General features: G+C 56.8%; 5 protein-coding genes across 5 annotated transcripts; 1 reads left to right on the top strand and 4 right to left on the bottom strand.

Moving 5' to 3' along the window:
* Positions 1-454: 454 nt before the first annotated feature.
* On the bottom strand, positions 455-2286 carry BKCO1_1320005 (cytochrome p450; the record flags this gene model as incomplete). The annotated part of the gene is made up of 5 exons (XM_020270995.1): positions 455-965; positions 1032-1531; positions 1586-1765; positions 1824-2067; positions 2120-2286. The coding sequence occupies 5 exons, from the start codon at positions 2284-2286 to the stop codon at positions 455-457; spliced, it is 1602 nt and encodes a 533-aa protein (XP_020124893.1).
* Positions 2287-3776: 1490 nt separating this feature from the next.
* BKCO1_1320004 (uncharacterized protein) lies at positions 3777-5843 on the bottom strand (the record flags this gene model as incomplete). The annotated part of the gene is made up of 3 exons (XM_020270994.1): positions 3777-4229; positions 4286-5488; positions 5538-5843. The coding sequence occupies 3 exons, from the start codon at positions 5841-5843 to the stop codon at positions 3777-3779; spliced, it is 1962 nt and encodes a 653-aa protein (XP_020124894.1).
* Positions 5844-7910: 2067 nt separating this feature from the next.
* Positions 7911-8512, top strand: BKCO1_1320003 (acid phosphatase protein; the record flags this gene model as incomplete). Its single annotated transcript, XM_020270993.1, has 2 exons — positions 7911-8061; positions 8136-8512. 2 exons carry the CDS (start codon positions 7911-7913, stop codon positions 8510-8512), a joined length of 528 nt encoding a protein of 175 aa, XP_020124891.1.
* Positions 8513-8969: 457 nt separating this feature from the next.
* BKCO1_1320002 (cytochrome p450) lies at positions 8970-10924 on the bottom strand (the record flags this gene model as incomplete). Its single annotated transcript, XM_020270992.1, has 6 exons — positions 8970-9391; positions 9492-10094; positions 10159-10227; positions 10317-10437; positions 10507-10623; positions 10679-10924. The coding sequence occupies 6 exons, from the start codon at positions 10922-10924 to the stop codon at positions 8970-8972; spliced, it is 1578 nt and encodes a 525-aa protein (XP_020124892.1).
* An 893-nt stretch (positions 10925-11817) lies between these two features.
* Positions 11818-12359, bottom strand: BKCO1_1320001 (uncharacterized protein; the record flags this gene model as incomplete). Its single annotated transcript, XM_020270991.1, has 2 exons — positions 11818-11919; positions 11970-12359. 2 exons carry the CDS (start codon positions 12357-12359, stop codon positions 11818-11820), a joined length of 492 nt encoding a protein of 163 aa, XP_020124890.1.
* Positions 12360-12860: the final 501 nt, after the last annotated feature.

Here is a 12860-nt window from a genome sequence, read left to right as displayed (position 1 = left end):
ACGAGTCGGAGAAGTGCAGCCAATGAGAGGGGGATCGGGTGGGTTTAGTCATGCACTCTGTCTCGGATCGACTCGGCACGAGTCGTGGTACCAGAGCCGGGCCGAGGGTACGGGCTAATGGGAAGACGTCCGGGTGCCCTTAGTCAAACACTCTGTCGTGTCAATGACTCGACACGACTCGTTGGACATGGGGCGGCCCGGCGCTTCCGCCCAATGGGAGCCTGGTCTTGGTCGAGCTGCGCCCTTCGCGGCTGGCGTTCGTATCGTCAATCACCTGCACCGTTTTACCCGTTGCCGGCCCGTCCCCGCCATGCCGCAGCACTACGGTGTAGCGAGCCCGACGAACACACTTTTCTACAACTCCACAGAAATCAGTCGCACACAATGCAGCCCTTGCAAAACCGGTATTATTACTGTTATAGGACACTGTCTCCTCCCCCCCACTCTCTCTCGCTCACGCATACTGCGCGAGGAACTCCTTCGCCGTCTTCGCCTCCCGCATGATCGTCTCGACATGCGCCTCGCTCCTCGGCCGGAACTCGACCTTGTACGGCCGCGGGTAACTGATGATGCCGTCCTCGTAGTCGTCGAGGTCGAGGGGCACCTGCTTGCCCGTCGCCGGGTCCGTCGCGGGCACGATATCGAACGCCCACAGCATCTTGGCCGTCATGCGCCACATGGTGCGCTCTGCCAGGTGCATGCCCGGGCAGATGCGCCGCCCGGACCCGTAGCTGTAGTGATCGCGACGCTCGAAGTCGGCGAGCCCCGCCAGCTCCGACGCCGCCCGCGCCGTGTGAGCCGCCCCCCACCGGTCCGGGTTGTACTTCTCGGGCTCCGCGCCGAAGCCCGCCGCCTCGTTCATGTGCAGCCCCCAGATGGGCATCACGATCGTGGCGTCCTTGGGGATCAGCATGCCCTCGTAGTAGTCGTCCTGCGTGACGCAGTGCGGCACGCCGAGCGGGAGCCTGGTCCTCACGCGTCAGTGAAAGTCATGAATCGAGCGAGTCTCTCTCTCTCTCTCTGCCACTTACACAGTCCGCCAGCGCGTGCCCTCCTTCACGATGGCGTTGACGTACGGCACCTTGCTGAAGTCCTGATCCCACGACGGAATCCGGCCCGCGCCGCACGCCTCGTCCAGCTGCGCCTGCGCCTTGCGCTGCGCCTCCGGGTGCAGCGCCAGCAGCATGATGGACGTCAGCATCGACCCGGCCGTCGTGTCCGCCGCGCCCTCGACCAGCACGCCCAGGAAGTGGTTGACCTGGTTGGCCGTGAGCGGCACGTCCGACTTGATGTCCTCGTCGACCATGCGGTCGAAGATGGCCGGCCGCTTGACGCCCTTGGCCCGCCGCTCCTCCGCCAGCCGCCGGGCTTCGTGCCACACCGAGTCCATGGCCGTGTACGACGTCTTGGCCCGACGCTTCCACGACGCCAACGCGTCCGGGATGTACTTGAGGAGCGGCACCTGGTCGACCGGCGGGTTGGCTCCCGGCTCGAGAGCCTCCGAGTACTTTTCCATCGCTTTGTAGACGCACTGCCGCATGGTCAGTGGCGCATTCCTCATCTACCTTGGTTCTCGGATACTCACGTTGCCCCAGAAGTCGTCGTAGGTGGCACCATGGTGGCCCCACACGATGATGTTGGCCGTGGATGCCGTCGTGCGCTTCACGTGGTTGTAGAAGCCGGTGGGCGTGCGCAACAGGTCGGCCAGGAAGACGGCGGCTTCGGACTCCTGGATCGGAGACACCTTGTCGTCGAGGTTGCGGGGCTGGTGCGAAGCAAACTCAGTCAGCATGTGCGGTGCCCTGGGCGATCAATATACGCACCGAGAGGTTGTGCGAGGCAATCTTCCGCTGGGCGCGCCAGGCCGGGTTGCTGTGGTTCATGAAGGCGATGCTGTCGCCGTTGGTGACGAGGTCGGCGACATAGTTGGCGGGCCGGTCCGAGTAGATGGCGCTCTTCTTGTCCAGCAGGTCGTGGATGGCCTTGCGGTCGTTCAACACAATCATCGTGTCGTTGGCGACCTTGATCGAGTACACCGGGCCGTACTGGTCACCCCATTCTTTGAGCCTGGTTGCCGTTAGCTGTGCACGTCGACTGGCTGAGCGGTCCTGGGGCGCACTTCTTGTAGAGACCCGTGGATGGAATCTGGTGGATGTTGCCCAGCACAGGCAGCGTTGGCGGGCCCGGGGGCAACCTGGAGTCGCGCTTGCCAATCTGGAGCACCTTGTACACGCCCCATGAGAGGGCGACGACGACGAGGGCCGTCAGAACTGGACTGAAAGCCATGGCGATGGTTGTTTCTGAACTCTGAGCCCCCGTTGTTTCCACTTATAAGTCGTCCTGGAAATCCATCTCTGGCGCGGGAGAGTGCGACGCAAATACGGTGTACTAGTTACTGTGCCGCACCGGAGCGCGCGGTCCGCAATGGTATCAGGCGTGCCTGACTCGGGAAAGTAAAGGCACGTTTGTGGCCCCGCCCCGCCCGGGGACCCCACTTCTGCGGGCGGCCTCTTCCTCGTCCATCTTTTGGGCTTGGGCTGAGGCCGCGATATGCGCTACTGCAATTTGAAGAAACGGGCGCCTCACTGAACGGACCGTTTAGGGAGTAGACTTCTTGTAAACATGCACGTCCGGATTGGCACCCGTCCCGCAGCTATTTGCAGCCGAGCCGCGATCAGCGAGCCGCGCGTTTCTCTTACCCCGGTCGTCGGCTTCTCCGGGACTGTCACAGCATCCGTACGCACTTTGTTGCGTATGCAGGTCTGGTCCCATCGTTACTGCGTAGAGTGTACTTGTCCAGCGTAGTGGTGGATCAACTGGAGCCAGTGCAGCCGTCGGCAAAAGCATAAGGAGACGGTGGTGGTCTTTACCATAGCCATCGGCAAGGACGTCACGCTGATAGCCATTCCAGCCTCATAAGCTGCCAAGCTCATATAACAGTTTGCGTGATCAAGTTGCCTTGGCATGAGGTTTCTATATCGATCGCTCTGGCCGCGTGCTTCGCAAGCGAGGACATCCTGACCCTAGACAGCCGTCCAACCGAGATAAGCCTTCGTTGCTCTACAGCCATGATGTGTGCGTCTGATGCACCAAAAGCAATTTTAAAGTGCTGTTTTGAGCGACCATGATCCTATTCTACCACGAAGATGTATTGGAAAAACTCAAAGATGATCAGCAAGCTAGTCATGGTCAGCAAAGGGACCCCCCTTTGGCGGCATTGAAGATGTATGCGAGAGACCACTACCATGGTGCAGAGCAGTCAAGTCTGCCAGTCTGATGTTATTTTCTACTATACACTTTGTTCACGAGGCTGTTTGATCTTATGAAATAGGTACATGGACTTGATGCAATTCTCATGATCCAGGTAAGACATAAAGACATAAGACGCGGTACCAGGATGAGGCTATGGCCCCTGCTACCGGCCCCTGCTGCTACCAGCACATGGGAGCTGAACTGGTGGGGCTGTCGTCGGCTGGTCATGCAACCCCCCTTGTCAAAATTGCACGAATGGGATCATACCCCGAAGCCTTATCTTATAGCAGCATACGTTGCTTTCATTGGATAAGCCTACACCCTAGCCTTTCGGCCCCCACCACGCCGTCCATCACCACACCGTCGTTCCTGTCCGACGCCGCAACTCTCTTCGCTGTGCCTCACCTGGTGCGTTCCTCTCCTTGGACACCCCCTCACCTCGTTATCGCCGACGTCCTCATGTGGTACCGTGTGTGTAGCTATCGATGTGGCAATCTAGAAACGAACCGACTACATTCAAGATCCTAGTGCTCGCAGAAGCTGACTTGACCGAACACGGCGCTCTCAACTTGGACCATGTTCGCCGTTCGCTCCGACATAAGTTTGCCCCTTAGCTCCTTGGCCTCCTCCATACCCATCGGCCATTCTTCTGCACTCGAGACGATCAATTCCGTCAGCTCCGTTGGAAGCTTTCCAACCCCTTCCTTCAAAATCTCCTCAGACCACCAATCCTTACGCTGCGGTGGGACGTTTGCTGTCGAGATGATGCGCTGGTGCGGGTCAACGAGGAAAAGGGCAAGGATCTTACGATGACCTGGCCTAGAACGGTCCTGTAGGCTAAAGGGCTCGACGCGGTGCTGCAGGACGTTTGGAAAGGCAAGCAGGCGGCCTTCCCGCGTCAAGACACGGCCTACGTTCTGAACAGAGGCCTCGCACTGCTTGATGCTGTAGAGAAACTCAAGCCCACCGTAATCGTTCTACACAACGTCAATCAGTAAGCGAGGATGATGGACTGAGAACCTTTCGCTCATACCTGCCCCTCTGCCTTCTCGGTTAGAACCTCGGGGTTGACATTCTGCCGAAACCCCAGGTAGCTGTCGGTGACGTTGTCGCAGTCGTAGTAGAAGATGGAAGTGGCGCAGATCCATTCGTTTAGCATACCCTCAACGTGCCATGATCCGCCGGGGTAGTCGGGCTTGTCGGGCGTGAGGCAGATGTTTGCGAGCTTGACAATGACCTGGAGACCTTGCGACGCGAACTGCTCGCGGAGGTTGGCTTTGACGTCCATGAAAACGTTCTTGCTGTCGTCATGAGAGTAGGGCTGGACACTCGGAAATATGAGCTCGCGGTCCGAGTCTAATTCTTTTCCTTCTTCCTCGTCGCTGTACTCATCGTCTTCGTCTTCTTCGTTCTCATCGCCTTCGTCTTCTTCGTTTTCATCGCCTTCGTCCTCTTCGCCCTCATCACCCTCGTCCTCTTCGTTCTCATCACTTTCGTCCTTTTCGTTCTCATCGCCTTCGTCCTTTCCGTCCTCTTCATATTCGCATTTGCGTTCGTCACCGCCATCGCCATCGTCACCTTGATGGTCATCCTGCTTGTCGTGGTAGATGTAATACGAATCATCAAGAAGCACGCGCAGGTACGTGGAGGGCTCTTGATCTGTCCCCGTATATCCCAAGATGTCCTCCCACAGCGGGAGGGCAGCATCCATGACGCGCTCGATGAGCGAGTACAAAGCTCTCTGTTTGACGGGATGCAAGTTGTTGACATAGCTGCTGATGCGCGTCTTACCCTCGTCCGTGAAGGCGACGTCGCATGGCAGCCACTGGAAGTGATTGGACCACAACGGCTTGTCCCAGTACCGACACACGTTATTCATGGAGCCCCAAACCTTCTCGACCCACGGGCGCGGCACCGTCTCGCCGCCGCCAGCCGCAGCCAAGCAGTCATCCAACCCGAGCGTGCGGCCGTCCCCCAGGATCCTCGAGCGGCCGTAGACGAAGGGGAACAGCGACGGGTGCACCAGGTCCAGCACCTGCCCATCCGAGCCGGGGTGCCAGTCCTTCTTGGACTCCGGCACGTCCTCGAGCAGCTCTGCCACCGCCTGGACAAGCTCGTGCCGGAGGCCCGCTGGGATGATGACGTCGGACTTGGCCACGGCGGCGGCGGTGTCGAGAATGCGGACAAAGCGTTTCTCAGCGTAGACGGCGGCCTTGTCGCGGAGCTCGGCAATGCACTGCAGAAGACGTCAGTCATTTGTTCCCTGCAAAACCCGTGAGACGTACGAAGTCGAACATGGCGTCGTCGAACCCCTGCCGCGTGGTGAACGTCTTGCGTGTCCACGTTCGGAGCGGCGGTGCCTCGTAAACGGCCTCTGCACGCCACCGCGCGACGATGGAGTCGTCGAAAACCTTGTGCTCCCAGTCAGGCTTATCGGTCAGAGCGTTGATGACGGCGAGCATGCTGCGCTCGCGTTCTGTCACCGGCTCCGGCCTCCAGCCGAGCACGGCGCTGCGGAAGCTTTGCGGATATGACTTGTCGATATAGATGGGCTGGCCGAAGCCGGGCCGTTGCAGCCGCTTACCGTCCATTTTCTCGTGAAACCGACAGTAGGTATGGCGAAAGGCAGTTTATAGACCACAGGAGATAGTAATCGCTGGCTCTTATAACAACCGGGCTCAAGCCTCCGAGTGATGTTGCCTACGGCTTGGAGCGGCCGTGCGCTAGGCAGCGATCGCTAGTGTACTGCTAAGTATCCCGTATCTAATGGCACTAGCTACAAACGAAGACTTTACTAGCGAAACTCTAGCTCACACAACCATAGTCTGGTCGTGTTCGGCGTTGCTATCGCGCTTGCACTCGTACGCACCGTCTCATTCGTTGGACCACCGCCGTCCTGCGTTTGATTCACGCCGCTTTGGCCGACCTACGCGCTTTCTCGCTTCGTTGCGCCATCTATGGATATGGTGGAAGCTGGAGTAATTTTCTGGAACCGGCGGCCCTGAATTTTGCCTTGTTGCAGTTGCAATTGAGCTGTGGTACGAGGTGGTGGTAGAGTGTTGGGCACAAGAGGGAGGCAATGGAAACTACTGGAAAGCGATAATCCCTAAGATGATTTCTCCCAGCGCGCTAAATCACTTGAAGCCTGTTTGGAGCGGAAATGATTGGGACATTTTTGGAGGAACGCCGTATAGATAGTGCAAATCGATACCTCCTAGCTGATGATGCGGCTCTACTCAAAATGTTGGACGGGTGATCACAGCTGGGCATAGGAAGAAGCTTGTCGACTGGATGTCTCAGTATGCGCTGCTACTACGTGGTTTTTATATGGTTGTACGAATAAAGGGGCACTCAACAAGGGTGTTTTACAAGACAAAACGGTGCTGAAGACTTCCTTGTTGGGTTGATGATGACGATGAGCTTCAACGCTATTGGATATACGTGATTTCCAACACAAAAGCATGGCAAAATACCTCCATAGCCTGGTCGGAAACGCACAAAAGGGCTTTCGTAAGATCGCGAAAACGAACCTCCTGCACATAGCCATCAAGTGAGCCATATAGGTTATGGAGAGTTCTGAGCTTGATGAGATAGTGAAGGAGATACGCAACTGGACAGGCCGCTTCGATGTATTACCTCGCCCTTATTGGCCCCAGCTTGGGTGAGCATCTTCTGCCGTTTATCTTCTCTTGCTCCTGGAAACTGGCCGACGGCGTTCCAGTTGGGCTTCAAATAGCCAGCGCCATCAGCTGCAACCCGTTCGTTGGCCCGTTAATCCATATCTCTTTTGCCATGTGCTGACCTCTCGGAACCCAAGCTTTTCCCCGCATCACCGGCCGCTTTGCTTGCTCTAAATACCCTCCTCCTCTCTGGGACGATAACCAGCTACTCCTAAACAAGAAGCTTTTGGTCAGAATGATGTTGGAGAACGACCCGTCGGAAAGGAAAAATCTGTACAAGAAAACATTCTACGAGAAGATACCAACGGCAATAAACTTACTGGTAGCAATTAAATATAACAGAAGACATCAAAAGAACTCTAATGCACTCTAGTCCAGTAGAAGCCAGCGTGCGCATGATCGGTCAGCGGATGAGGAGCATGCCACGGGGGTGTTCGGGCCACAAGCCGAACCCAAGGACGCTCAGGGACACCTGCATCAACAGCAGCTATCTCTTCAAGCCGGGCATAGGCTGTAACCGGCTTAAGACCTATGCCTCTTCCGGCTTTTCGGGTCGCACGCTAATCGAGCCAGCGTAGGGCAAAGCCTCCTCGATTGTTACACGCGCTATAATTAGAACCTCACACCAACAAGCAACATGTCCTACAAAAAAGATAATTGCGCCAGCAAGGCTTAGCTGTGTAACTTGGTCAGCTGCAATGGCTAGGGTGCTCCGGAGATCTCTGCCCCATCCAATGGCTGACGTGGGTTTCTTGTCTTTCCTGGCTCAACATACCAGCTGCATTACACCACTCTCACGGTATAGCATAGCCCAAAATGCGGTGAACCAATAGTGCATTCGCGCATATCTAATCTTAGCTTCATCGTGCTACATTCCGATATCTTGATTAAGTCCTCCTTATTTAAGAAGCTGTTTTCGTCGGAACATATAATGTATCATCATCGCAAGCCACTCCTCGTACCATCACTAGCTATTCAATGGGATCCCTAAACAGCACGAATCAGGTCCCCGTGTCTGGTTGGGAGCTGAGTGATATCTCGGACTACCAATGCCACTCTCGAGTCCGCGATCCAACAGATGGCGTCGAAAGTGCTCACGGCGGAGAGCCTGAGACCACTCCATTTCCAAGTACAAACCCTTCACCCTCGACGTCATCTGGCACAAATGACGAAGAATCTATCAGCAACTATACTGAATCACAGAATACGGCATCGGCACCTCCAGCTCCGCCAACAGAACTCTCGGCTTCGCCGTCACGACGGAGCAGTACATTCACGTGCGCTGGGCCTGGATCACACTCCCCGTAGCAGTAGTAGTCATGGGGATCATGCTTCTGGTCCTCGCCATCGTCCATACGAAGCGCAGTGGAGTTACGTCGTGGAAGTCGTCGAGCATACTTGCGCTTTTTGCGCAGCTCGATGGCTGGGACGAGGATGACTTACGCCCGGCTGCTGGGCCGGTGAAGGGGCTGGAGCGGCAAGCGAAAGGCATGTCTGCGGTGATTAAGGTAGATGGGGGTGCGGGAAAGGTGCTGTTCGTTAACACTCCTCGTGGTGTGGCTGGGATGCACGATATTTGAGGGTCGTAAGGGAAGTTTTCTCTGCTTGGATCTGTACCGAGTTGAAACATGTCGTCGAACATGAATGTGTATTGTAGCATAGCTTTGGCCGGTTAGGAGCCGTGATATTTGTAAGTGCCCTTTTATTGATTTGGGGACATCTCAAGCCCGGTGCTGCTTGGGTTTGACCTTCCCTTAACTCCCTGGAGTCACTGGAGTCCGTTCCCCCAGTCGAGAACTCGAGTGCGAGTAGAAGAGGATGGGGAGGCGACGGAAAGGCACTGAAGTGACGGAATCCTTCTGTCGATAGTAGTAAGGCTCTAGGCAAGAGGGAAGATGCTGGAAGAATACCGATGAGGTATCTGAGGCTCAAAAGTCACACCATCGAACGAACAAAATTTGGACACAGATTTGATTTAGAGAGTATGTCCCGCTCGGGTATGTTATGAAAGCTTGTTTTCGAGCTTGTTAAGGAACATCACAATATGGCATTTATTTCCGTAGACCGGCGCCGAAAGCAAATCCGTGCAGTCGGATCAGGAAAGATATCCTGTGCCACCTCCACATTCCTTACTCCGGCACAGCCTTCAGCGAAGCGCCAGTCATACATCAGCAATAGCTGGGCGAGTGCAACTTTCAACTCGGCGGCGGCGAAGAAGCGGCCTGGGCATGACTGCGAACCGTGACCAAAGCCAAGGTGCTGCGAGCTGGTGGTCACATACTGCCACTTGTTTCTGTTCCCCTCTTCCATCCGCAGCCGGAGGAAGCGGTCCCCTATAAAGCGATTCGGATCTGGGAAGATGGTCGGGTCGCGTAGTGCTTCGGATGAGAAGACGGCCAGCATGGAGCCCTTGGGAACCTCAAGCCCGGAAGCAGATTGAAGAGTGACATTAGCCGTGGCTACACGTGTCATCAGGGCTACATTTTCGTGGAGGTTAGCGCTTGCATGGGTATGTTGAATGGGAGGGCCTGCAAGCCATGTGAGAGAACATGTACTTACTTAGATGCACGGGGCTGAGCCGCTGCGACTCTTTCAGCACGCTGTCCATCAGCCGCATCTTAAATAGAGTAGACTTCCGCCACTCCCCACCTTCCTCTGAAAGAACACTGTGCACCTCGTCCCGCAGTGGCTCAATCCACTCTGGATGCTCGCACAGATCGAACAACACGCGCGTCAGGGCCATGGATGTTGTGTGAATGGCAGTCAGCGAGAGTGCTAGCTGGCCCGCCGTCACATCAGTCGTCTTCCCGTGCCTGTTTGATACGTCCTCCTGCCACTGCAGAGCATCTGTGAAGTGGAGCGGTGTGTCGGAGCCTTCGCGCTGCCGTTGCCTTTTCTCGACGAATGTTGCAATGATGCTTCGCGCCTGATTCTCGCATCGCCGAAGACGTCGTCGCTCTGGAAGAAGATACTGCACTAGAGGCTGCAACGGTACAGGCCAGTGTCGTAGCGCACGTATGAAGTGGACGGAATCAATCGCGTAACTGCCGGTGATGCGTAGCCACTCCTCATCGCGGCATGCCTCCTCGCCGAGGAAGATTCGGGCAGACAGCCGCGCGACGACATGTACGGCTGTTGGATAGAAGACTACTGGCGTCCAGTCTGTAGAGAAGACGTTAGAATAGCCCAAGCCAAGGCTGAGAGTGGGTCGCGTTTTCTTGCTTACCTTTGGACGGCGGAAAGTTCTGCTGAAGTGATTGTGTCGCCTCGCTGGAAAGTGCAGCTATGATTTTGCCTAGATTCTTTCCAGATCAATAACCCCTACACTCAATCAGCAGAGGAGGAGAAGCCCTGCAGGAGACGGAGGGAAATTGGAACACGCACTCAGGCTTCTGGTCAAGTGAACCCGAACAACCTCGGTAAAGACTTTGTCATGCTCCGTGATGAAGCGGAATCCGGCCATCCCTCCGAGCAACGACACCCCGGGAAGTCTGGTAAAGCTCGACTGCGCATCCCAAAACGGGTCTCAGCTGCCTATTGTCATCTCGCGGATCCCTACTGGAGTGGCGCTTACCTTGGCAATGGTCTCATGGAATGAGAGGTCCTTGTGGTTTCTGATTTCATCCACATGTTTTATGGGAACAATCATCAGCGGGCCCGTGGGAGTCAAGACTTGAAACGGTCGCCGCAACTGGCCAAGGGAAAATCTGCATCAGCAAAGCCTCGGGGTGGAGAGCGCAACATACCCTTGCGGTGGCTTGATTCAGGATGGACCTGGCGTTGTCCGCATACCGCTGCTTTGTCTTCGAGTCCGTATCACCTGGTTCCAAGCCCACGACTTCGACACCTGGTACCAAAACATCGCCTTGAAGGCAATAGGTAGCGCTGATCAGCAGCAGCAACACCAAGGAAGCCGTTACCGCGAGGGAGGGTACGTCGTTGGGGCCCTGAATGAGCGCCCAAAGGCGACTGTAGACTGCAGGGCCCGACATGGATTGGTAGAAGGGATAGAGTGCAGGCGCAGAGGTAGGTATCTAGCAGCAGGCAGTGGGACCCATGTTAAATATCCCGCGAGATGAAAAACCCGGTCACATTGGCGTGGTGGTGGGGGCGGTTTGCTGACTTGCAGATATGCCGCCTCTGCCCTTCTCCTTACTGGCCAATCAGCCCCACACTACTGCAGGATCAACGACTGAGCGAGGCCGATCAGGCGCCACCACCGGAATTGGGCATTGCATTGTCAGTTCAGCCCTACCACTCGGGAACGCCCGGTTTTAGAGGCATGAGGCAGATTTCGATGCATTGAACTTGCTGCGAACCCAGTGGAAGTTATACAATGGCTTCCAAATCGGGCAAAATGGTGCAGTTTTAGCTGGTTGATTCCACCAATATGAATGGTCTCTGATGATGCAAGAGCTGACCATACATGACTCTGCACTCGTCGAGTGGGTCCCTCATTGATCTTCCCGAGGCAGTGTAGGCGCTTTTTTCCCCTCTTTGGTGAAGCTTCCGGGACCTTCTCGGCACCATGCTGACGATCTCATATGACGGTTAATTTCTGCCGACGACGACTTGCTCCATGTCCTCAAAAGGCAGGCGGATGGCTCGGTACGACGACAGATAAGGGTTGGTGCAGTTGAGACTGAGGATTGAGAGATGGTGCGGAGGCACATGAGCAACTCAAAGAAGCTGTGAAATCAGCGGCCCGATCTGCCAAGTTAGACGGAGCGAGACGGAGCTGGATGTGGGGAAGCATGTAGCGATGGAGCAAGAGCATCTTTGGCAGTGACGTACTGATCTCCGACCTCCTGTGAACATGCTCCACGATCCAGTCGCGCGCGCAGCTGGCGAACCATTCAATGCCCGCCCAGAGTCTATCTATGCGCTAGTACGACGGCCAGAAAGGTAGCTCATACCAGTTGGGAGGAGGGAGTTCATACTCGATCTCAATCGATGCTGCTCCTACCTTGTCCTCCGATTGCCGACCCTACAGCACCGTCAGCGAGCGATTTCGACAAAGTCTCCGATAAAGCTCACCTCAGCCCTTGCCCAGAGCACGACAATACAGCTGGCTTCCAACGCATCCATGAACCCCACCCCATTTCCAGCCCGGCCCCGATCATTCTCCGACGTATCCACACCCCATTTCCACTCTACCTTGCAGTCTTCAAACTCGCCCGCCGCCGCACCATTCCGCCACACCACCCACGCCACCCGCCCATCAGCGCTCTCCACAAAATCCCACCCCTCCTCCACCAACTCCTCCCTCGCCTCCTCCGGTGTCGCCCACGTCCCCACCAGCACATCTTGCAGTCTCTCGCCACCCGTCCAGCGTCTCGCACGCGTGTCATTCAACCGCGGTTTCCGCAAGATACTCGCCTCAAACCGACTCCCACCACCATCGCCGCCGCCTTCCGCCACCCGCATCCGAAAAACGACCCGCCACGGCACAGGCAGCCAAATCGCCGCGTCCTGGTCCGGCTCCGGGCCCTCCGAGGTGCTGAGATACAGGCCAGTCACACTGCCACCCCCGCCACCGCCACCACGCCCCTGCTCCTGCTTCCGCTCCGGCTGGCCATCACCGCACAGCGTCGACGCCCCGCTATCATATCCGTCCTCCTCCTCCTCCTCCTCCCCCCCCCCTCGCCCTCGGCCTCGCCCTCGGCCTCGGCTTCAGCTTCGGCTTCGGCTGCGGCTACAGCTGCACCACCCCTCCCCGCAACCTCCTCCCTCCCCCTGTACGCCCTCCTCACCGCCCGATGCGCCACGCCCCACGGGTGGCAAGCGAGCGCGGCTACGCGCAGCGGAAGAAGGCTCGACTGCGGCCATTTGCCGCCGAGGGTGCGGAAGCTGTGCAAGAGACTGCGGGCGATGCAGAAATTCGCGACGGAGGGGTCGTACGGGCCGAAGGAGGGGAGGTGGAAGGGG

Source organism: Diplodia corticola (genome assembly GCF_001883845.1).
Source record: "Diplodia corticola strain CBS 112549 chromosome Unknown scaffold132, whole genome shotgun sequence".
Classification (NCBI taxonomy): domain Eukaryota; kingdom Fungi; phylum Ascomycota; class Dothideomycetes; order Botryosphaeriales; family Botryosphaeriaceae; genus Diplodia; species Diplodia corticola.
This window is presented reverse-complemented; position numbering and strand designations above follow the sequence as displayed.